Here is a 24,699-nt window from a genome sequence, read left to right on the forward strand (position 1 = left end):
CTGTAAACAAGGAGGCCATTTAAGCCACAGTCTCGTAGTTAGTTTGTTTCTAAACACTGAGGACTTTGATTGGGGTCCCAGAGATAAACATTTTCTCTGTGGCCTAATGCCAAATTAAACTGAGGGTCCCTTAAAAGGTTGAGATCCCTGCTCACACACACACACTGTGTCTCACCCCATGATGCAGGAGAGGATGAACTGGGTGAGGAAGATCATATCTCCCCAGCCTTCATAGTCTATCGCCTGGGGAGGAAATTCAACATACAAGGGTTAGCAACAAGGTTATAACAAGTTACTTTCAATGGATAACAAACTGACACTAAAAATTTAAAAGATTAGCTGACTTCAATGTTTTTATAATTTAGGCATTTAGTAGACCTTACTCGAGAGCGACTTAAAGGACCTATAACATAAAATTCAACTTTTTCAATTTATTTTGTGTTTTTGGGGCTCCCATGTGCGTTTTCTCTCCCCACAAATAACCAATTTTGAACAATCAGGCTTTCATATCATACAGGTGCTTTAATGGAAATTGCTCTCAGGAACAGCTCAACTGATTTTGGTCTCATCGTGATGTCATCAATGTCACCCTACTTTGTATATTTACTCCTCAGTTTCAAATTTGCATTTCCACTTTGTTTACAATGTCCACCATTGTTGATTTTCCAAGCTGGCATGGAATGGAAACCAATCTGGTTATAATGACTCAAATATTAAATATTCTGCATATCTGCACCCCCACCACCTCAGGACATTGTGGTATTGCAGCTAAAACTGCTTTCAAAGTCCAGAAAGAAATGACAAGGCCTGGTTATATCAGAGTGGTGATTGAGGCTCAAACCATTAGAAATAACTTTGATGGACATAGACAATATGATATTAAATATTAAAAGCCGTTTTAAAATGCATGTTATTTGCACTTTAAAATAAGCAAGAACAACCCAAGGTAACACAACAAATGCATAGAAATAGTCATCTACTGTAGGATATATACTATATACTATGACATCAACAGTAGAATATCTGTAAATTGACACTATAAACACTATAGAATGTTAATGGCCTGGCATATGTCTACAGATAACAACCTGCTATCTAAATGAAATATTTTAGCCTTTGCATAAGCCTGCACAGTCGTCGAGGCTAGGGCAAGTATTTTCTTTGAGTGTTCGCCGCCACCAGAACGGAAGAAGCTAAATCCACGGCACAGTGAGTGCCCTATAGGCCAGCTGTAGGCAATCAATGCTGCGCTTAACGTGACACCGCAGCTATGACTGCGCCCAGCCAGGGCAGCCTGAGTGGATCGGGCGGCTATAAGGGGAGCTGGATAGCTTGAGTGGTTTGCGAGTTAGCATCTTGACTGTAAGCTTAATGAGGCTTGCAGGCTGGGGCTGTGCTTGTGGTTATTATTTAGCTGTAAACTGCTGCTCGCAGCATAATGGCAGCTTTGTGCCTTCCACTGGCAAGCAGCCTTCCTCTCCTGGAGTCTGGAACGCTACAGGGACCCTGCCCAATCCACACACTGCTTACACACAGCTCGCACCCAGCACACACACCCAGCAAGCACACACACACACCCAGCAAGCACACACACACACACACCCCCACACACACACACACACACACACACACACACACACACCCAGCAAGCACGCACACACACAGCAAGCACGCACACACCCAGCAAGCACACACACACACCTTGTTTTTACGCATTTTAATTTAGGGAGGATGATGTTTCCAATTATTATTATCCAATATTATACTAAGTAAAGGTTTTTACGACAGCATTAATAATAATTGATGGTCATAAAATCTTTACTTGTTTTAAAGTGCAATACAATTTGGCCGATATATCGACCTTTATTTATTTTTTATATTTTTAAGATATTTTTGGGAGGGTTTTTTGCCTTCATTGACAGATGTACAGTAGGTAGACAGGAAACGGAGAGAGAGATGGGGACACACAGATGTACAGTAGGTAGACAGGAAACGGAGAGAGAGATGGGGACACACAGATGTACAGTAGGTAGACAGGAAACGGAGAGAGAGATGGGGACACACAGATGTACAGTAGGTAGACAGGAAACGGGGAGAGAGATGGGGACACGCAGCAAAGATCATCTGGATCGGGACTCCAACCGGCTACACACGGTCATGTCTTTTCAACCTGCTGACTCCGTTTTAGGCATTTCATTATCGATGAAAAGTTAAGACAAAAAGTATCAAACTTGTTTTGCTCATATAAGTTCTCAGACAAACTTTAATCAAATCAAAGGTTTGCCCTTTATATCAGTAAACCACTATTCTAAACAGGAATGCAGTGTAATTACATCATGTTATGTACCGAAGGCTAGTTCATGTCCGTGTCCGTGTCCGTGTGTGTGTGTGTGTGTGTGTGTGTGTGTGCGTGTGCGTGTGCGTGTCTGCGCACTTTGTATCTCGTCAATGTTTTCTTCTACCACATTCTATCTACCACCTGAAGCCAAAGACTATTTAGTGTGGTTGCCCTAAAGGGGCAACCAGACTCTTGTATCTCTAACACTTTATTCTCTCCACTACTGGAGTAAGACAAAGTTTGGCGCCCTACAACAACAAGAAGTTTTGACTGTACGCACTTGAGCCATATGTCAAATTGACCGGAAAAATCGGGAATCGAGCGCTTGTACTGTGCGAAGAGAAATGTTGTATATTTTATTTGATATGAATTTATTAGTGAATTAAATTTTCCCATTGACATGAATGGGGAAATGCAAAAAAACACATTCAAGTATTTTTCCCTCTGAGACTGTAAGCATTATAGTTACATAACTTTCAGGGATATTTCCTAATTATCACTAAAATTAATTAAAAATATAATTTTTTAGGTCGGCCTCATGGTGGCGCTATAACATCCCACTTTACCTTTTGGCTCATAACTCTTGAACCGTAGGTCGTAAAATCACAATTATTTTTACCCTGGATTCCTTGGGTCATGACGCATCTCCCCATATAGGCCACGCCCTTTTCCGCCATGATGGATTTTCCGCCATTTTGAATTTTGTCCAAAACACACTTTTTGCTTTTCCCACTACAGATTTTGTCCAAATGTCACAGAAATCGGCACACGTGACCTCTGGACCAACACGATTAAAAATCCAACTTCAGAATTTAGATAGTGCGTATCGTTCGGCCGTAACCGTCGTCCGAAGTCAGTAGGAGGGGCCTATATCACGAAAAACGCCATAAATCACGAACGGAACGTCCAATCCATCCGGAATTCGAATCGCATGTCCGGGGTGGTTCATTCGACCGAGTTCCGAAAGCAATTCCATTTTCATCCACAGGGGGCGCCGCAAACGCGATATATGTAACCGTCTGTCGGGAAAACATGAATTTCGGGGGTCACATCCCCTCAGAATTACTTACACGCGACCTGAGACGTGACTCGAAACCGTAGCAGGCCGGCGAGATCAGCGGGAGGGGTATACATGCAAGCCGCCGCGGCAACCACACTCTGCAATTTTTCAAAATTGCGACCTTTCTAGTTATTATTCTCTCCACTACTGGAGTAAGACAAAGTTGTAAGACAAAGTTTGGCGCCCTACAACAACAAGAAGTTTTGACTGTACGCACTTCAGCCATATGTCAAATTGACCGGAAAAATCGGGAATCGAGCGCTTGTACTGTGCGAAGAGAAATGTTGTATATTTTATTTGATATGAATTTATTAGTGAATTAAATTTCCCCATTGACATGAATGGGGAAATGCAAAAAAACACATTCAAGTATTTTTCCCTCTGAGACTGTAAGCACTATAGTTACAAAACTTTCAGGGATATTTCCTAATTATCACTAAAATTAATTAAAAATATATTTTTTTAGGTCGGCCTCATGGTGGCGCTATAACAGCCCACTTCACCTTTTGGCTCATAACTCTTGAACCGTAGGTCGTAAAATCAAAAATAATTTTACCCTGGATTCCTTGGGTCATGACGCATCTCCCCATATAGGCCACGCCCTTTTCCGCCATGATGGATTTTCCGCCATTTTGAATTTTGTCCAAAACACACTTTTTGCTTTTCCCACTACGGATTTTGTCCAAATGTCACAGAAATCGGCACACGTGACCTCTGGACCCACACGATTAAAAAACCGACTTCGGAATTTAGATAGTGTGTATCGTTCGGCCGTAACCGTCGTCCGAAGTCAGTAGGAGGGGCCTATATCACGAAAAACACCATAAATCACGAACGGAACGTCCAATCCATCCGGAATTCGAATCGCACGTCCGGGGTGGTTCGTTCGACCGAGTTCCGAAAGCAATTCCATTTTCATCCACAGGGGGCGCCGCAAACGCGATATATGTAACCGTCTGTCGGGAAAACATGAATTTCGGGGGTCACATCCCCTCAGAATTACTTACACGCGACCTGAGACGTGACTCGAAACCGTAGCAGGCCGGCGAGATCAGCGGGAGGGGTATACATGTAAGCCGCCGCGGCAACCACACTCTGCAATTTTTCAAAATTGCGACCTTTCTAGTTAGTGTGGTTGCCCTAAAGGGGCAACCAGACTCTTGTATCTCTAACACTTTATTCTCTCCACTACTGGAGTAAGACAAAGTTTGGCGCCCTACAACAACAAGAAGTTTTGACTGTACGCACTTGAGCCATATGTCAAATTGACCGGAAAAATCGGGAATCGAGCGCTTGTACTGTGCGAAGACAAATGTTGTATATTTTATTTGATATGAATTTATTAGTGAATTAAATTTCCCCATTGACATGAATGGGGAAATGCAAAAAAACACATTCAAGTATTTTTCCCTCTGAGACTGTAAGCACTATAGTTACAAAACTTTCAGGGATATTTCCTAATTATCACTAAAATTAATTAAAAATATATTTTTTTAGGTCGGCCTCATGGTGGCGCTATAACATCCCACTTTACCTTTTGGCTCATAACTCTTGAACCGTAGGTCGTAAAATCAAAATTATTTTTCCCCTGGATTCCTTGGGTCATGACGCATCTCCCTATATAGGCCACGCCCTTTTCCGCCATGATGGATTTTCCGCCATTTTGAATTTTGTCCAAAACACACTTTTTGCTTTTCCCACTACAGATTTTGTCCAAATGTCACAGAAATCGGCACACGTGACCTCTGGACCCACACGATTAAAAAAACAACTTCAGAATTTAGATAATGCGTATCGTTCGGCCGTAACCGTCGTCCGAAGTCAGTAGGAGGGGCCTATATCACGAAAAACGCCATAAATCACGAACGGGACGTCCAATCCATCCGGAATTCGAATCGCACGTCCGGGGTGGTTCGTTCGACCGAGTTCCGAAAGCAATTCCATTTTCATCCACAGGGGGCGCCGCAAACGCGATATATGTAACCGTCTGTCGGGAAAACATGAATTTCGGGGGTCACATCCCCTCAGAATTACTTACACGCGACCTGAGACGTGACTCGAAACCGTAGCAGGCCGGCGAGATCAGCGGGAGGGGTATATATGTAAGCCGCCGCGGCAACCACACTCTGCAATTTTTCAAAATTGCGACCTTTCTAGTTAGTGTGGTTGCCCTAAAGGGGCAACCAGACTCTTGTATCTCTAACACTTTATTATTCACGGTTATTCTCTCCACTACTGGAGTAAGACAAAGTTTGGCGCCCTACAACAACAAGAAGTTTTGACTGTACGCACTTGAGCCAGATGTCAAATTGACCGGAAAAATCGGGAATCGACCGCTTGTACTTTGCTAAGAGAAATGTTGGATATTTTATTTGATATGAATTTATTAGTGATTTAAATTTCCCCATTGACATGAATGGGGAAATGCACAAAAACACATTCAAGTATTTTTCCCTCTGAGACTGTAAGCACTATAGTTACAAATCTTTCAGGGATATTTCCTAATTATCACTAAAATTAATTAAAAATATTAATTTTTAGGTCGGCCTCATGGTGGCGCTATAACATCCCACTTTACCTTTTGGCTCATAACTCTTGAACCGTAGGTCGTCAAATCAAAATTATTTTTACCCTGGATTCCTTGGGTCATGACGCATCTCCCCATATAGGCCACGCCCTTTTCCGCCATGATGGATTTTCCGCCATTTTGAATTTTGTCCAAAACACACTTTTCGCTTTTCCCACTACAGATTTTGTCCAAATGTCACAGAAATCGGCACACGTGATCTCTGGACCCACCCGATTAAAAAACCGACTTCGGAATTTCGGTAGTGCGTGTCGTTCGGCCGTAACCGTCGACCGAAGTTAGTAGGAGGGGCCTATATCACGAAAAATGCCATAAATCACGAACGGAACGTCCAATCCATCCAAATTTTGAATCGCATGTCCGGGGTTGTTCGTTCGACCAAGTTCCAAAAGCAATTCCATTTTCATCCATAGGGGGCGCCGCAAACGCGATAAATGTAACCAGGAGGGGCCTATATCACGAAAAACGCCATAAATCACGAACGGAATGTCCAATCCATCCGAAATTTGAATCGCACGTCCGGGGTGGTTCGTTCGACCGAGTTCCGAAAGCAATTCCATTTTCATCCACAGGGGGCGCCGCAAACGCGATAAATGTAACCGTCTGTCGGGAAAACATGAATTTCGGTGGTCAAATCCCCTCCGAATTACTTACACGCGACCTGAGGCGTGACTCGAAACCGTAACAGGCCGGCGACGTCAGCGGGAGGGGTATATATGTGAGCCGCCGCGGCAACCACACTCTGCAATTTTTCAAAATTGCGACCTTTCTAGTTAGTGTGGTTGCCCTAAAGGGGCAACCAGACTCTTGTATCTCTAACACTTTATTATTATTATTCACTCCACTACTGGAGTAAGACAAAGTTTGGCGCCCTACAACAACAAGAAGTTTTGACTGTACGCACTTGAGCCATATGTCAAATTGACCGGAAAAATCGGGAATCGACCGCTTGTACTTTGCTAAGAGAAATGTTGTATATTTTATTTGATATGAATTTATTAGTGATTTAAATTTCCCCATTGACATGAATGGGGAAATGCAAAAAAACACATTCAAGTATTTTTCCCTCTGAGACTGTAAGCACTATAGTTACAAAACTTTCAGGGATATTTCCTAATTATCACTAAAATTAATTAAAAATATTATTTTTTAGGTCGGCCTCATGGTGGCGCTATAACATCCCACTTTACCTTTTGGCTCATAACTCTTGAACCGTAGGTCGTAAAATCAAAATTATTTTTACCCTGGATTCCTTGGGTCATGACGCATCTCCCCATATAGGCCACGCCCTTTTCCGCCATGATGGATTTTCCGCCATTTTGAATTTTGTCCAAAACACACTTTTCGCTTTTCCCACTACAGATTTTGTCCAAATGTCACAGAAATCGGCACACGTGATCTCTGGACCCATCCGATTAAAAAACCAACTTCGGAATTTCGGTAGTGCGTGTCGTTCGGCCGTAACCGTCGTCCGAAGTTAGTAGGAGGGGCCTATATCACGAAAAACGCCATAATTCACGAACGGAATGTCCAATCCATCTGAAATTCGAATCGCACGTCCGGGGTGGTTCGTTCGACCGAGTTCCAAAAGCAAATCCATTTTGATCCACAGGGGGCGCCGCAAACGCGATAAATGTAACTGTCTGTCGGGAAAACATGAATTTCGGGGGTCGAATCCCCTCCGAATTACTTACACGCGACCTGAGACGTGACTCGAAACCGTAGCAGGCCGGCGATGTCAGCGGGAGGGGTATACATGTAAGCCGCCGCGGCAACCACACTCTGCAATTTTTCAAAATTGCGACCTTTCTAGTTATTATTCACTCCACTACTGGAGTAAGACAAAGTTTGGCGCCCTACAACAACAAGAAGTTTTGACTGTACGCACTTGAGCCATATGTCAAATTGACCGGAAAAATCGGGAATCGACCGCTTGTACTTTGCTAAGAGAAATGTTGTATATTTTATTTGATATGAATTTATTAGTGATTTAAATTTCCCCATTGACATGAATGGGGAAATGCAAAAAAACACATTCAAGTATTTTTCCCTCTGAGACTGTAAGCACTATAGTTACAAAACTTTCAGGGATATTTCCTAATTATCACTAAAATTAATTAAAAATATTATTTTTTAGGTCGGCCTCATGGTGGCGCTATAACATCCCACTTTACCTTTTGGCTCATAACTCTTGAACCGTAGGTCGTAAAATCAAAATTATTTTTACCCTGGATTCCTTGGGTCATGACGCATCTCCCCATATAGGCCACGCCCTTTTCCGCCATGATGGATTTTCCGCCATTTTGAATTTTGTCCAAAACACACTTTTCGCTTTTCCCACTACAGATTTTGTCCAAATGTCACAGAAATCGGCACACGTGACCTCTGGACCCATCCGATTAAAAAACCGACTTCAGAATTTCGGTAGTGCGTGTCGTTCGGCCGTAACCGTCGACCGAAGTCAGTAGGAGGGGCCTATATCACGAAAAACGCCATAAATAACGAACGGAACGTCCGATCCGTCCGAAATTCGAATCGCACGTCCTGGGTGGTTCGTTCGACCGAGTTCCGAAAGCAATTCCATTTTCATCCACAGGGGGCGCCGCAAACGCGATAAATGTAACCGTCTGTCGCGAAAACATGAATTTCGGGGGTCAAATCCCCTCCGAATTACTTACCCGCCATCTGAGGCGTGACTCGAAACCGTAACAGGCCGGCGAGATCAGCGGGAGGGGTATACATGTAAGCCGCCGCGGCAACCACACTCTGCAATTTTTCAAAATTGCGACCTTTCTAGTTATTATTCACTCCACTACTGGAGTAAGACAAAGTTTGGCGCCCTACAACAACAAGAAGTTTTGACTGTACGCACTTGAGCCATATGTCAAATTGACCGGAAAAATCGGGAATCGACCGCTTGTACTTTGCTAAGAGAAATGTTGTATATTTTATTTGATATGAATTTATTAGTGAATTAAATTTCCCCATTGACATGAATGGGGAAATGCAAAAAAACACATTCAAGTATTTTTCCCTCTGAGACTGTAAGGACTATAGTTACAAAACTTTCAGGGATATTTCCTAATTATCACTAAAATTAATTAAAAATATTATTTTTTAGGTCGGCCTCATGGTGGCGCTATAACATCCCACTTTACCTTTTGGCTCATAACTCTTGAACCGTAGGTCGTAAAATCACAAATATTTTTACCCTGGATTCCTTGGGTCATGACGCATCTCCCCATATAGGCCACGCCCTTTTCCGCCATGATGGATTTTCCGCCATTTTGAATTTTGTCCAAAACACACTTTTTGCTTTTCCCCCTACAGATTTTGTCCAAATGTCACAGAAATCGGCACACGTGACCTCTGGACCCATCCGATTAAAAAAACGACTTCAGAATTTCGGTAGTGCGTATCGTTCGGCCGTAACCGTCGACCGAAGTCAGTAGGAGGGGCCTATATCACGAAAAACGCCATAAATCACGAACGGAATGTCCAATCCATCCGAAATTTGAATCGCACGTCCGGGGTGGTTCGTTCGACCGAGTTGCGAAAGCAATTCCATTTTCATCCACAGGGGGCGCCGCAAACGCGATAAATGTAACCGTCTGTCGGGAAAACATGAATTTCGGGGGTCGAATCCCCTCCGAATTACCTACACGCGACCTGAGACGTGACTCGAAACCGTAGCAGACCGGCGATATCAGCGGGAGGGGTATATATGCGAGCCGCCGCGGCAACCACACTCTGCAATTTTTCAAAATTGCGACCTTTCTAGTTATTATTCTCTCCACTACTGGAGTAAGACAAAGTTGTAAGACAAAGTTTGGCGCCCTACAACAACAAGAAGTTTTGACTGTACGCACTTGAGCCATATGTCAAATTGACCGGAAAAATCGGGAATCGAGCGCTTGTACTGTGCGAAGAGAAATGTTGTATATTTGATTTGATATGAATTTATTAGTGAATTAAATTTCCCCATTGACATGAATGGGGAAATGCAAAAAAACACATTCAAGTATTTTTCCCTCTGAGACTTTAAGGACTATAGTTACAAAACTTTCAGGGATATTTCCTAATTATCACTAAAATTAATTAAAAATATAATTTTTTAGGTCGGCCTCATGGTGGCGCTATAACATCCCACTTTACCTTTTGGCTCATAACTCTTGAACCGTAGGTCGTAAAATCACAAATATGTTTACCCTGGATTCCTTGGGTCATGACGCATCTCCCCATATAGGCCACGCCCTTTTCCGCCATGATGGATTTTCCGCCATTTTGAATTTTGTCCAAAACACACTTTTTGCTTTTCCCCCTACAGATTTTGTCCAAATGTCACAGAAATCGGCACACGTGACCTCTGGACCCATCCGATTAAAAAAACAACTTCAGAATTTCGGTAGTGCGTATCGTTCGGCCGTAACCGTCGACCGAAGTCAGTAGGAGGGGCCTATATCACGAAAAACGCCATAAATCACGAACGGCATGTCCAATCCATCCGAAATTTGAATCGCACGTCCGGGGTGGTTCGTTCGACCGAGTTGCGAAAGCAATTCCATTTTCATCCACAGGGGGCGCCGCAAACGCGAAAAATGTAACCGTCTGTCGGGAAAACATGAATTTCGGGGGTCGAATCCCCTCCGAATTACTTACACGCGACCTGAGACGTGACTCGAAACTGTAGCAGGCCGGCGATATCAGCGGGAGGGGTATATATGTAAGCCGCCGCGGCAACCACACTCTGCAATTTTTCAAAATTGCGACCTTTCTAGTTAGTGTGGTTGCCCTAAAGGGGCAACCAGACTCTTGTATCTCTAACACTTTATTCTCTCCACTACTGGAGTAAGACAAAGTTTGGCGCCCTACAACAACAAGAAGTTTTGACTGTACGCACTTGAGCCATATGTCAAATTGACCGGAAAAATCGGGAATCGAGCGCTTGTACTGTGCGAAGACAAATGTTGTATATTTTATTTGATATGAATTTATTAGTGAATTAAATTTCCCCATTGACATGAATGGGGAAATGCAAAAAAACACATTCAAGTATTTTTCCCTCTGAGACTGTAAGCACTATAGTTACAAAACTTTCAGGGATATTTCCTAATTATCACTAAAATTAATTAAAAATATATTTTTTTAGGTCGGCCTCATGGTGGCGCTATAACATCCCACTTTACCTTTTGGCTCATAACTCTTGAACCGTAGGTCGTAAAATCAAAATTATTTTTCCCCTGGATTCCTTGGGTCATGACGCATCTCCCTATATAGGCCACGCCCTTTTCCGCCATGATGGATTTTCCGCCATTTTGAATTTTGTCCAAAACACACTTTTTGCTTTTCCCACTACAGATTTTGTCCAAATGTCACAGAAATCGGCACACGTGACCTCTGGACCCACACGATTAAAAAAAAAACTTCAGAATTTAGATAATGCGTATCGTTCGGCCGTAACCGTCGTCCGAAGTCAGTAGGAGGGGCCTATATCACGAAAAACGCCATAAATCACGAACGGGACGTCCAATCCATCCGGAATTCGAATCGCACGTCCGGGGTGGTTCGTTCGACCGAGTTCCGAAAGCAATTCCATTTTCATCCACAGGGGGCGCCGCAAACGCGATATATGTAACCGTCTGTCGGGAAAACATGAATTTCGGGGGTCACATCCCCTCAGAATTACTTACACGCGACCTGAGACGTGACTCGAAACCGTAGCAGGCCGGCGAGATCAGCGGGAGGGGTATATATGTAAGCCGCCGCGGCAACCACACTCTGCAATTTTTCAAAATTGCGACCTTTCTAGTTAGTGTGGTTGCCCTAAAGGGGCAACCAGACTCTTGTATCTCTAACACTTTATTCTCTCCACTACTGGAGTAAGACAAAGTTTGGCGCCCTACAACAACAAGAAGTTTTGACTGTACGCACTTGAGCCATATGTCAAATTGACCGGAAAAATCGGGAATCGAGCGCTTGTACTGTGCGAAGACAAATGTTGTATATTTTATTTGATATGAATTTATTAGTGAATTAAATTTCCCCATTGACATGAATGGGGAAATGCAAAAAAACACATTCAAGTATTTTTCCCTCTGAGACTGTAAGCACTATAGTTACAAAACTTTCAGGGATATTTCCTAATTATCACTAAAATTAATTAAAAATATATTTTTTTAGGTCGGCCTCATGGTGGCGCTATAACAGCCCACTTTACCTTTTGGCTCATAACTCTTGAACCGTAGGTCGTAAAATCAAAAATAATTTTACCCTGGATTCCTTGGGTCATGACGCATCTCCCTATATAGGCCACGCCCTTTTCCGCCATGATGGATTTTCCGCCATTTTGAATTTTGTCCAAAACACACTTTTTGCTTTCCCCACTACAGATTTTGTCCAAATGTCACAGAAATCGGCACACGTGACCTCTGGACCCACCCGATTAAAAAAACAACTTCAGAATTTCGGTAGTGCGGATCGTTCGGCCGTAACCGTCGTCCGAAGTTAGTAGGAGGGGCCTATATCACGAAAAACGCCATAAATCACGCACGGAATGTCCAATCCATCCGAAATTTGAATCGCATGTCCGGGGTGGTTCGTTCGACCGAGTTCCGAAAGCAATTCCATTTTCATCCACAGGGGGCGCCGCAAACGCGATAAATGTAACCGCCTGTCGGGAAAACATGCATTTCGGGGGTCAAATCCCCTCCGAATTACTTACACGCGACCTGAGGCGTGACTCGAAACCGTAACAGGCCGGCGAGATCAGCGGGAGGGGTATATATGTAAGCCGCCGCGGCAACCACACTCTGCAATTTTTCAAAATTGCGACCTTTCTAGTTATTCTCTCCACTACTGGAGTAAGACAAAGTTGTAAGACAAAGTTTGGCGCCCTACAACAACAAGAAGTTTTGACTGTACGCACTTGAGCCATATGTCAAATTGACCGGAAAAATCGGGAATCGAGCGCTTGTACTGTGCGAAGAGAAATGTTGTATATTTTATTTGATATGAATTTATTAGTGAATTAAATTTCCCCATTGACATGAATGGGGAAATGCAAAAAAACACATTCAAGTATTTTTCCCTCTGAGACTGTAAGCACTATAGTTACAAAACTTTCAGGGATATTTCCTAATTATCACTAAAATTAATTAAAAATATAATTTTTTAGGTCGGCCTCATGGTGGCGCTATAACAGCCCACTTTACCTTTTGGCTCATAACTCTTGAACCGTAGGTCGTAAAATCAAAAATAATTTTACCCTGGATTCCTTGGGTCATGACGCATCTCCCCATATAGGCCACGCCCTTTTCCGCCATGATGGATTTTCCGCCATTTTGAATTTTGTCCAAAACACACTTTTTGCTTTCCCCACTACAGATTTTGTCCAAATGTCACAGAAATCGGCACACGTGACCTCTGGACCCACCCGATTAAAAAAACAACTTCAGAATTTCGGTAGTGCGGATCGTTCGGCCGTAACCGTCGTCCGAAGTCAGTAGGAGGGGCCTATATCACGAAAAACGCCATAAATCACGAACGGAACGTCCAATCCATCCGAAATTCGAATCGCACGTCCGGGGTGGTTCGTTCGACCGAGTTGCGAAAGCAATTCCATTTTCATCCACAGGGGGCGCCGCAAACGCGATAAATTTAACCGTCTGTCGGGAAAACATGAATTTCGGGGGTCGAATCCCCTCCGAATTACTTACACGCGACCTGAGACGTGACTCGAAACCGTAGCAGGCCGGCAATATCAGCGGGAGGGGTATACATGCAAGCCGCCGCGGCAACCACACTCTGCAATTTTTCAAAATTGCGACCTTTCTAGTTATTATTCTCTCCACTACTGGAGTAAGACAAAGTTGTAAGACAAAGTTTGGCGCCCTACAACAACAAGAAGTTTTGACTGTACGCACTTCAGCCATATGTCAAATTGACCGGAAAAATCGGGAATCGAGCGCTTGTACTGTGCGAAGAGAAATGTTGTATATTTTATTTGATATGAATTTATTAGTGAATTAAATTTCCCCATTGACATGAATGGGGAAATGCAAAAAAACACATTCAAGTATTTTTCCCTCTGAGACTGTAAGCACTATAGTTACAAAACTTTCAGGGATATTTCCTAATTATCACTAAAATTAATTAAAAATATATTTTTTTAGGTCGGCCTCATGGTGGCGCTATAACAGCCCACTTTACCTTTTGGCTCATAACTCTTGAACCGTAGGTCGTAAAATCAAAAATAATTTTACCCTGGATTCCTTGGGTCATGACGCATCTCCCCATATAGGCCACGCCCTTTTCCGCCATGATGGATTTTCCGCCATTTTGAATTTTGTCCAAAACACACTTTTTGCTTTCCCCACTACAGATTTTGTCCAAATGTCACAGAAATCGGCACACGTGACCTCTGGACCCACCCGATTAAAAAAACAACTTCAGAATTTCGGTAGTGCGGATCGTTCGGCCGTAACCGTCGTCCGAAGTTAGTAGGAGGGGCCTATATCACGAAAAACGCCATAAATCACGCACGGAATGTCCAATCCATCCGAAATTTGAATCGCACGTCCGGGGTGGTTCGTTCGACCGAGTTCCGAAAGCAATTCCATTTTCATCCACAGGGGGCGCCGCAAACGCGATAAATGTAACCAGGAGGGGCCTATATCACGAAAAACGCCATAAATCACGAACGGAATGTCCAATCCATCCGAAATTTGAATCGCACGTCCGGGGTGGTTCGTTCGACCGAGTTCCGAAAGCAATTCCATTTTCATCCACAGGGGGCGCCGCAAACGCGATAAATGTCACCGTCTGTCGGGAAAACATGAATTTCGGGGGTCAAATCCCCTCCGAATTACTTACACGCGACCTGAGGCGTGACTCGAAACCGTAACAGGCCGGCGACGTCAGCGGGAGGGGTATATATGTAAGCCGCCGCGGCAACCACACTCTGCAATTTTTCAAAATTGCGACCTTTCTAGTTAGTGTGGTTGCCCTAAAGGGGCAACCAGACTCTTGTATCTCTAACACTTTATTCTCTCCACTACTGGAGTAAGACAAAGTTTGGCGCCCTACAACAACAAGAAGTTTTGACTGTACGCACTTGAGCCATATGTCAAATTGACCGGAAAAATCGGGAATCGAGCGCTTGTACTGTGCGAAGACAAATGTTGTATATTTTATTTGATATGAATTTATTAGTGAATTAAATTTCCCCATTGACATGAATGGGGAAATGCAAAAAAACACATTCAAGTATTTTTCCCTCTGAGACTGTAAGCACTATAGTTACAAAACTTTCAGGGATATTTCCTAATTATCACTAAAATTAATTAAAAATATATTTTTTTAGGTCGGCCTCATGGTGGCGCTATAACAGCCCACTTTACCTTTTGGCTCATAACTCTTGAACCGTAGGTCGTAAAATCAAAAATAATTTTACCCTGGATTCCTTGGGTCATGACGCATCTCCCTATATAGGCCACGCCCTTTTCCGCCATGATGGATTTTCCGCCATTTTGAATTTTGTCCAAAACACACTTTTTGCTTTCCCCACTACAGATTTTGTCCAAATGTCACAGAAATCGGCACACGTGACCTCTGGACCCACCCGATTAAAAAAACAACTTCAGAATTTCGGTAGTGCGGATCGTTCGGCCGTAACCGTCGTCCGAAGTTAGTAGGAGGGGCCTATATCACGAAAAACGCCATAAATCACGCACGGAATGTCCAATCCATCCGAAATTTGAATCGCATGTCCGGGGTGGTTCGTTCGACCGAGTTCCGAAAGCAATTCCATTTTCATCCACAGGGGGCGCCGCAAACGCGATAAATGTAACCGCCTGTCGGGAAAACATGCATTTCGGGGGTCAAATCCCCTCCGAATTACTTACACGCGACCTGAGGCGTGACTCGAAACCGTAACAGGCCGGCGAGATCAGCGGGAGGGGTATATATGTAAGCCGCCGCGGCAACCACACTCTGCAATTTTTCAAAATTGCGACCTTTCTAGTTAGTGTGGTTGCCCTAAAGGGGCAACCAGACTCTTGTATCTCTAACACTTTATTCTCTCCACTACTGGAGTAAGACAAAGTTTGGCGCCCTACAACAACAAGAAGTTTTGACTGTACGCACTTGAGCCATATGTCAAATTGACCGGAAAAATCGGGAATCGAGCGCTTGTACTGTGCGAAGACAAATGTTGTATATTTTATTTGATATGAATTTATTAGTGAATTAAATTTCCCCATTGACATGAATGGGGAAATGCAAAAAAACACATTCAAGTATTTTTCCCTCTGAGACTGTAAGCACTATAGTTACAAAACTTTCAGGGATATTTCCTAATTATCACTAAAATTAATTAAAAATATATTTTTTTAGGTCGGCCTCATGGTGGCGCTATAACAGCCCACTTTACCTTTTGGCTCATAACTCTTGAACCGTAGGTCGTAAAATCAAAAATAATTTTACCCTGGATTCCTTGGGTCATGACGCATCTCCCTATATAGGCCACGCCCTTTTCCGCCATGATGGATTTTCCGCCATTTTGAATTTTGTCCAAAACACACTTTTTGCTTTCCCCACTACAGATTTTGTCCAAATGTCACAGAAATCGGCACACGTGACCTCTGGACCCACCCGATTAAAAAAACAACTTCAGAATTTCGGTAGTGCGGATCGTTCGGCCGTAACCGTCGTCCGAAGTTAGTAGGAGGGGCCTATATCACGAAAAACGCCATAAATCACGCACGGAATGTCCAATCCATCCGAAATTTGAATCGCATGTCCGGGGTGGTTCGTTCGACCGAGTTCCGAAAGCAATTCCATTTTCATCCACAGGGGGCGCCGCAAACGCGATAAATGTAACCGCCTGTCGGGAAAACATGCATTTCGGGGGTCGAATCCCCTCCGAATTACTTACACGCGACCTGAGGCGTGACTCGAAACCGTAACAGGCCGGCGAGATCAGCGGGAGGGGTATATATGTAAGCCGCCGCGGCAACCACACTCTGCAATTTTTCAAAATTGCGACCTTTCTAGTTTCCACATGTTCTCTATTGTCCCATAAGAGGAACTGGTGAGGTTTCTCTATTGTCCCATAAGAGGAACTGGTGAGGTTTCTCTATTGTCCCATAAGAGGAACTGGTGAGGTTTCTCTATTGTCCCATAAGAGGAACTGGTGAGGTTTCTCTATTGTCCCATAAGAGGAACTGGTGAGGTTTCTCAGTGACTGTGCTGTGAAACAGAGGACCTACAGGAGCTGATAGCTGAGCTTACCTTCTGCATGTCCCCCGTCAGGTGAGCCAACAGCACCGTAGGAACGATCATAAATAATGCGTTATAATACAGCAAACCATACTTCCCCAGCTCCTGAGAGAGAGACATAGCGATAGAGAGAGAGAGAGGCAGACATAACAGGGTTCAATTGTCACTCATGGAGTTACAAGCAGTGAAATAAAAAACAGAAGAAATCAATTTAAAGAAATATCACAAATCACATGGGTAGGGGGTTGAAGGCAGCTTTGTAAAAATGAGTCTTAAGGAGTGATTTAAAACGCGGCACAGACTCGGCAAGCCTGATCTCCAGGGGCAGGGCATTCCAGAGAGACGGTGCACGGATAGCGAATGCCCGGTCGCCTACAGTTTTTTTGCAGCCTGATTTTATTGAGAGAAGGGCCGTGCTGGATGAACGTAGGTCGCGAGCTGGCTCGTAGGGGTCGAGTAGGTAAGAAATGTAAGATGGAGCAAGTCCAGATCTAGCTTTGAAAGTGAATAAAAGTATTTTAAAATGGATTCTGTATGAGACAGGCAGCCAATGTAAATGCTGGTGGGATATCGCTGTTGGGTAGATACCTTCCATCTACGTATTCCAACTTTGTGTTTTTTCCCCCCCTCGTAATTCGTAAAAAATCAACACCCTACTTGATCATATTACAGCATTACACAAAAGCATCAAAAGTAGCAGATCTGCAAGCACGAAACGACACATTCTGAGCTTGTATAGCAAGCTACTTTTGATGGTAGAGACTACTATTTGGTTTCATTTGAGACCTTGATATGAAAAGGGTTGAAAACCACTGAAGTAGGGCGTTAATTTACCAAAATACACAAAAAGGTTTCTGCCCGACATATAATACATTAGTGCAAGTAAAAGTTTCAGCAAAAAAAAAAAGAAGGTATTTACAGACTGAAGGCAGAGGGGAGAGAGAGAGAGAGAGAGAGAGAGAGAGAGAGAGAGAGAGAGAGAGAGAGGGGCAGCATGCAGCGAGATAAATAAATAAATCAAATGAGGGGAGGGGGTTGGTGAACAGAGAGGGTTATTCATTTCACCAGGAGTCTCCTCTGGACTGACGCATACCTTTACACTGTCAAATCTCCAGTGTTCCTTTAACTCTGACAGTGTGCAAGTGGAACCAAATGGACCCTTCATGCAGTCTGCATACCAGTGACGGATCCATGTGGTCACAAATGGATAAATGAACACTGAGGATTTTTAAACTGTGCACTAGCACTACGCAGCATGGAGAAATGTCATGCATGCGTGTCTAACACACACAGAGACCTCCTTGATGTCACCCGTCCGTCTGTCTGGCTGGCACGCACGCACACACACAGACCTCCTTGATGTCACCCATCCGTCTGGCTGGCACACGCGCACACACACACACGCACGAAAGCGTTTCTAAAAGTGTCCCTGCGTGGCTCCAGCTCGGCTCCATAGTGCAAAGCGCTAAAAACAGCAGCGAGAGAGAGACCGACCCCCCGCTTACGTAATGCCAATTGCCAACCACTTTTCTTTTTAAACCACTGGCTGCTTGCCCTGGGGAGCTAATTTAATCTAGCACTGTCACGATTACTTAAATTTAAGTTTGACAATACAAAATAAGTGCGATTAACGATTTAATAGAGGGTATTGCGCATGCTTAAAGTGAGTTTAACATTGTTTAATGTCGTTTAATGCAATCAGATAGGACTTTCTGTTTGGATGTACAGGCTGCCGAGGCCAGAAAGTAGTTTTTTTCCACTCAGTAGGCATTCCTGCATAACTTCCGGGTTTGATGATGATGTCACACGCATACCCTCTATTGCATTTCATTGAATCTTGACCTTCCAAGTCAAAGGTCATGTCAAACCAGAAACAGGATCATGTCAAAGGTCGTGTCTCATTTAGACACAGTATCTAAACGTGCCTAAGACGCATGTTAAATGACCAGATTTCTCCATATAAATAAATCCATCATTTCAGGAGCAAGAGCCTCAAAATGTCTCCTAAATCTAGTCAACAAGGCCTGCAGTAGGATATGCAATGGAAAGATGTGCATGACATTATTTCAATAGAGGGTATGTGCAGCCATGAAGTGAGGGACAATTTTGGCTAAGTGAGTTTAATGTCGTTTAATGCAATCAGATAGGACTTTTCTGTTTGGATGTATGGGCCGTCAAGGCCAGAAAGTAGTTTTCTGCCATTCAGTAGGCCAGGGGTGCCCACACTTGTCTTTTTGTGGTGCAACCACTCAACAAAGAAAACAAGGAACAGCAATGTCCGTGTTAACCTATGAGACTATGTGTGTGACTGTGAGACTATGAGTAGAAGTAGTGGCAAAAGTGGTGCTGTTGTGCCAGAGAGAGATAGTGCTGCACTGTTGCCTGCTAATGAGAGAGAAGGGGGAGAGGGGAGTTGCACCACTCAGTTCACACGGGATCAACAAGATCTACCCACCAAAAAAAGGTATTATCCCTTGATGAAAATGTACTAGCGGCGCATTTGGGATGGGAATGGATGGAATTGGTAGGGGGTTTTATATGTAACGTCATAATGCAACTGACGTCTATGCTCAACACTCTTGAAAACAAAGGATTGCATTGTGGGTGTGAGCTGACAGGCTCTTTTTTATGTCAATCAATCAAGTCACCTTAATTCCAAGGGGCAGATGCCAAAAAAATATATTTTTAATTATGTATATTTTTAGGGGCATGTCATGTGATCTACCTGCACAGCCTGTGATCTACTAGTTAGGTAAAGTTAGCTTAAGTTGTGGCAAATCTGCAAAGAAAATGCTTAGCACTAGCTTTCTTCACAGATGTGTTCATAAAGGTGTCTACTATCAGTTTCCCTTGGGACAGCTGCTGAAAGTTGGGGTACCATTATCAACCAATATAAGGCAAACAATTCCATTAGGTCCATTCCACATGTGGCATGTCAAACTAGGGGGTTTTCATGATGCTGAATCCATTCCAAGCATTAGTTTTGCACGAAAAACACTCCTTGGGCTAAATTCAGCCATAGCCAATAGTAGATAGACACCTTCATGAACACATCTGTGAAGAAAGCTAGTGGTAAGCATTTCTTTTCCAGATTTACCATAACTTAATCCAACTTTTGGGGCAGCCCTGCAGTAGGCGCTCCCGCATAACTTCCGGGTATGATGATGATGTCATCAATGTATTGAATAAAAATACAGGGAAATGTTAGAAACTTAATCAACTTTAACGTAATTATGTTTTCCATGAGCATTTCATCATCTTACTAGTTTATTCTATAGTATGCAGTGTCACTGAGCAGTATGGGTTGAGAGTTTTCTTTCTCTTTTTGTATTTTTTCTTTCCTCTTTTTTTTGTTTTCTATAAAATAAAAATGTATTTCATATCATAATGTTTGTGTAACAATTTATAATCTGTTCTCAATAAAAAACCTATTTGACAAAAAAAAAACTTTAACGTAATTATTACTTATCACCGGTCCGGACAGTATACATATAGTAGCAGTTAATAAACAGACAAATAAATGAATGAATACACTCTAACATGCAGAATCCGAAACAGGCAGAGCTGTGATTCTGAATTCCTGGCTTGTTGAACTTGGGCTTTAGAAGTCAAGTTAGTCGTCACTACCTCCAGATTTGCGGCTGTGTGTATCGCTCACTTTATTTTAGGTAAGTAGTCATATATGCAATATGCATGCAGGTACAGAGGCCTGAGGCATTGAGGACAAAGCAGCAGCATACTCCAATAGTAGCTTTATCTATGCTATCTATGCTTATCTTATCTATCTAAAAGCAGGCACTTAAAACATGATCAAAGACATACACAACAGTCAAAGACAAACACAGGTTCGCTGCTAAAACAACGAACAGGTCCTGAACTAAATAAATAAATAACTCAAGTCACAAAATACACTCTGAGCTCATTCCATCAACGACAGTTTAGGTTCCATAAAAGAAAATATTCACCCGCAGTAGGGCTCAATGTCAGACGTACAGACGTACCTCCCATGCCAGACAATAGCATCATTCATCCATCCAGCCACATACCTTAGAGTCCAATTTCTGTTTGACATAGGCCCCGTTGGCCGCGGTTAGCACGTCGTTGAGGAGAATGAACACGTAGCCTTCCAGGTCGAAGGAGAGATCGGCGCTGTGATGAGCCGAGATGAGAAAACAGAAACGTTAAGGTCAGTCGAGGTCGGCCCCCCGAAGGTCACGGAACGATGCATGTTAAGTAAGTGATAGTGGTTCAAATGGATCTCGCCTTTGGGGGCATGTCACTTCAAACGCAGCATGCTTTTAATTACTGTGTAGTTACCTGTACAATTACCACTACAGTTAACCACTTAAACCCCCTATATACTTAGTTGAATGGAGTCCCCCAAGGGCTCTGTACTAGGTCCCCTTCTGTTTTCAGCTCTACACACTAAATATGTCCTGCGAAAATAGCTGGCTATAATGTTCGCCCCCAGAATACAGCACACTAGCTAGCAGTGTGCTAGCTAACAGAAGACGTACTGACTTGTTTACTTAAGTAAAAGTATCAATACCACTATGTAGAAATACTCTGTTATAAGTCTGGTGCTTCAAAATATACTTAAAATACCAAAAGTAAAAGTACTCATGTGTATGTCCCTTTGCACAAGTTTGTCATGTATAAAGATATTAAGAAGTTAAGTTCGCAACGCGTTGTTACATAAGATCGGCTATTTTCAAATAGTCAAAGTTTAAATAGGGGGCTGAAGTGGTTAATGTGTGTTTTATAATAATCTAAATATGCAAAGTAACTCGTTTTCAAACAGTGGAGTTAAAGTACAATATTTGTCTGACATCTATTGGAGTAGAAGTAAAAGTATATATATATAAAAAAGAAAAAAACACCTCAAAATTTTACTTAACCCATTCAACCCATTTTGGGCGGGAACCCCTTTTCGTGTTTTAACTATTATACTTTAGCTATTGAAAAATATATTTTGTATTTTCTTTTATGAATATTTTACGTTTTTCAGAAAACTTCAGGATTTAGAATCGGCCTCGGGTCCAAATGAGCCAAGTACAGTACTTGAGTTGAGTACATGTAGTACTTAGTTACTTTCCATCATTGAGAATAGGGCATGCTGGGGTTCATGTCCCGTAGTTAACAGAGGACATACATCAATTACAGCCCTTTGTAGTGTGGTGGGACCTTCAGGTTTTGGTTTACGGCTGTGGCACCTGTTCCGCTTACAACAAGGACGCTTACCTGGCAGCCACGAACGCCCCCAGGATCATTGTAAACACTGTCAGCTGCACGGGCCGGGAAAACTTCTTTCTGGTGGATTCCAAGAGAGAAGCAAAGCAATAAAAAAATCAATTTGACAGGCCATGACGCCGACAATAAAACATATAGCAACGAGAGAGAGAGAGTGGGGGAAGGCTTAGCGTATAGTGAATCACCAGGGTCCCCCGCTAAGAAGTGGCCACAATATGATGCAGGGATTAAAGTTTTGTTCCCAGTGTGATTTGTGAGACAGCGTGAAAGGAGTCGCACAGTCGCTAGCTGCACCATTTCCTAAACAATGAACACAATACCAATTACGATGTTTATTTGCAGATTCAGGCTCTAACCTTTTGCTTTTATGAAATATCCGAGAGGAAGACGGAAGACGCCTCTGAACATTGCAATCTATTGCTAGTTTGACCCATTTTAATCCTCTTCAACCTCAGATAAAATGACTGAAAAGTCAGTCACGGCGACTGACAACTTTAATCCATTAGCTGCAAATTGATGCAGTATAGTGAATGCTTACTTCAGTAGGAATCCCTCGGCCATCAGGGTGAATAAAATGGAGAACCGTCTTAGAACGGTGAACATGGGAAGGCTAAGGAAGGGGGGGGGAAGAAGACATGAGTTTACTTTCAACAGCACATCATCACGCTTAATTCAAAGTAAACAGTAGACACATTTTTAACCACTTTAAGCTCTACTTTATACTTTAGTTAGATGTTGTCACGTAGCTAAAATAGCCGATCAACAAAGCTCACAAGTCGCAGGCTTTGTAGATCGGCTATTTATTTAAAAATAAAAACTTTTAACCTAAGGCATGCCCAAAATAGAGTCACCAGTTTCAAAGTGTTTATACATCAGAAGTATAGCAAGCACACAATGAATATCCTTTTCACGTGTTTTATTTAACTCCATCTCGAATGGAAAGACACGTCATTCAACGGACACGTTTTGTTTTGACCCAATAGGCCTTCCTCAGCGTTGAGGAAGTTTCATTCATTGTGTGCAGGCTACTTCTTCATTCTTATTGCACTATTGAGCCGTGCACCTAAAATACTATTCATTTGTTGTGACTGGACAGCTCCTGGGTTTTTTCTGCAGACATGTTTTCTTAAAGGACAAGCTGAACTATAAGACAGGCTTTAACCAAAACCATAGCCGTCAGGCCTAGTGGAGACGGCACCTAGGCTAGTAGGCTTGTATACAAGCAACCACATATCATAAATGTATTATACAAGTACAATAAGTGATGGTTAATAACAAAGGTTAGATATATAAACAACCCTAATAACAACATAGTAATAATTCTTCTGCACTGCCCACCCAGTCATCAGCATTTTTGCTCAACTTACTTGAGCCGTTTGGTTCCAAACAGGCCAGTGATCTGATTCCCCACGTAGAGCAGAGGTAGAGGAAACGTCTGTAATGAACGAAGAACAATAATTCATTCATCGTTTTTGCAACGAGCTGCGACATAGCATTTGGTGGCCCACCACGATCGGATCAAAAACCAAGACATGATGTGATAAGTAAATAAAGTTATTTCTCACCTTCCGAGGGATGCTCTCATCAAAGTCTGGGAAAGTGATCACCCTCGAAGCCTTGCCCACCCACAGCACGACCACCGTGGCCAACATCTACACACACAGACAGACACACACTGAACTTGAAAATAATGATGCGACGCAGCAATGCAATGTCTGAATGAGAACAGCTCCTCTGTGCAACAATGAATGATACAATGAGAGGGGTGTGCCGTCATTGAATGCATGCATGCAGCAACAACCGCTGCATAATATGATAAATATTAATACAATCTCATAACTTTTTACCTGTCCAATGCCGACACATATTGAAGATGGGAATCTGCAGGCAGTAAAGGACACAGCAGTGTGAAATTAAAAACACGTTTTGTTGGAAGTTAAAACAATAGAAAATAAAGAGTTCAGTCCTGCACACAAACTAATAATAAACACACAACTATCTAAACGTATAAAATATCTCTTTATAATTGTATTCTACACACCAGGTTTAAACACAACTACTCGGGCCTAATAATAAGACTTTGTGACAAACTTGCAGCCAAAGCTTAGAAGATAACATAGTAACTGTAGTGTACACAAAGTACGACCTAAAAAGAACTGGTCAACAGGCTTGTAGACCTGTTCTTTT

The 24,699-nt window shown here is 42.8% G+C and overlaps 1 protein-coding gene across 2 annotated transcripts in view; it reads right to left on the reverse strand.

The window, feature by feature from the left end:
• LOC308320034 (nucleotide sugar transporter SLC35D2-like) overlaps positions 1–24,699 on the reverse strand; it is a 36,890-nt gene that overhangs the window by 11,805 nt on the left and 386 nt on the right. For both annotated transcript variants that reach the window (XR_013964514.1, XM_080770334.1), the window contains exons 2-9: positions 24,360–24,393; positions 24,078–24,164; positions 23,880–23,947; positions 23,051–23,122; positions 22,504–22,572; positions 21,309–21,411; positions 17,275–17,367; positions 176–243 (exon numbers count right to left, since the gene is read on the reverse strand). Coding sequence is in view for 1 of the 2 variants with exons in the window: in XM_080770334.1 (XP_080626460.1) it covers positions 176–243; positions 17,275–17,367; positions 21,309–21,411; positions 22,504–22,572; positions 23,051–23,122; positions 23,880–23,947; positions 24,078–24,164; positions 24,360–24,393 (594 nt within the window). In the remaining variant the exon portion in view is untranslated. The remainder of the gene's footprint in view (positions 1–175; positions 244–17,274; positions 17,368–21,308; positions 21,412–22,503; positions 22,573–23,050; positions 23,123–23,879; positions 23,948–24,077; positions 24,165–24,359; positions 24,394–24,699) is intronic.

Source organism: Protomyctophum bolini (genome assembly GCF_963924005.1).
Source record: "Protomyctophum bolini genome assembly, chromosome: 8".
Taxonomy (NCBI): Eukaryota; Metazoa; Chordata; class Actinopteri; order Myctophiformes; family Myctophidae; genus Protomyctophum; species Protomyctophum bolini.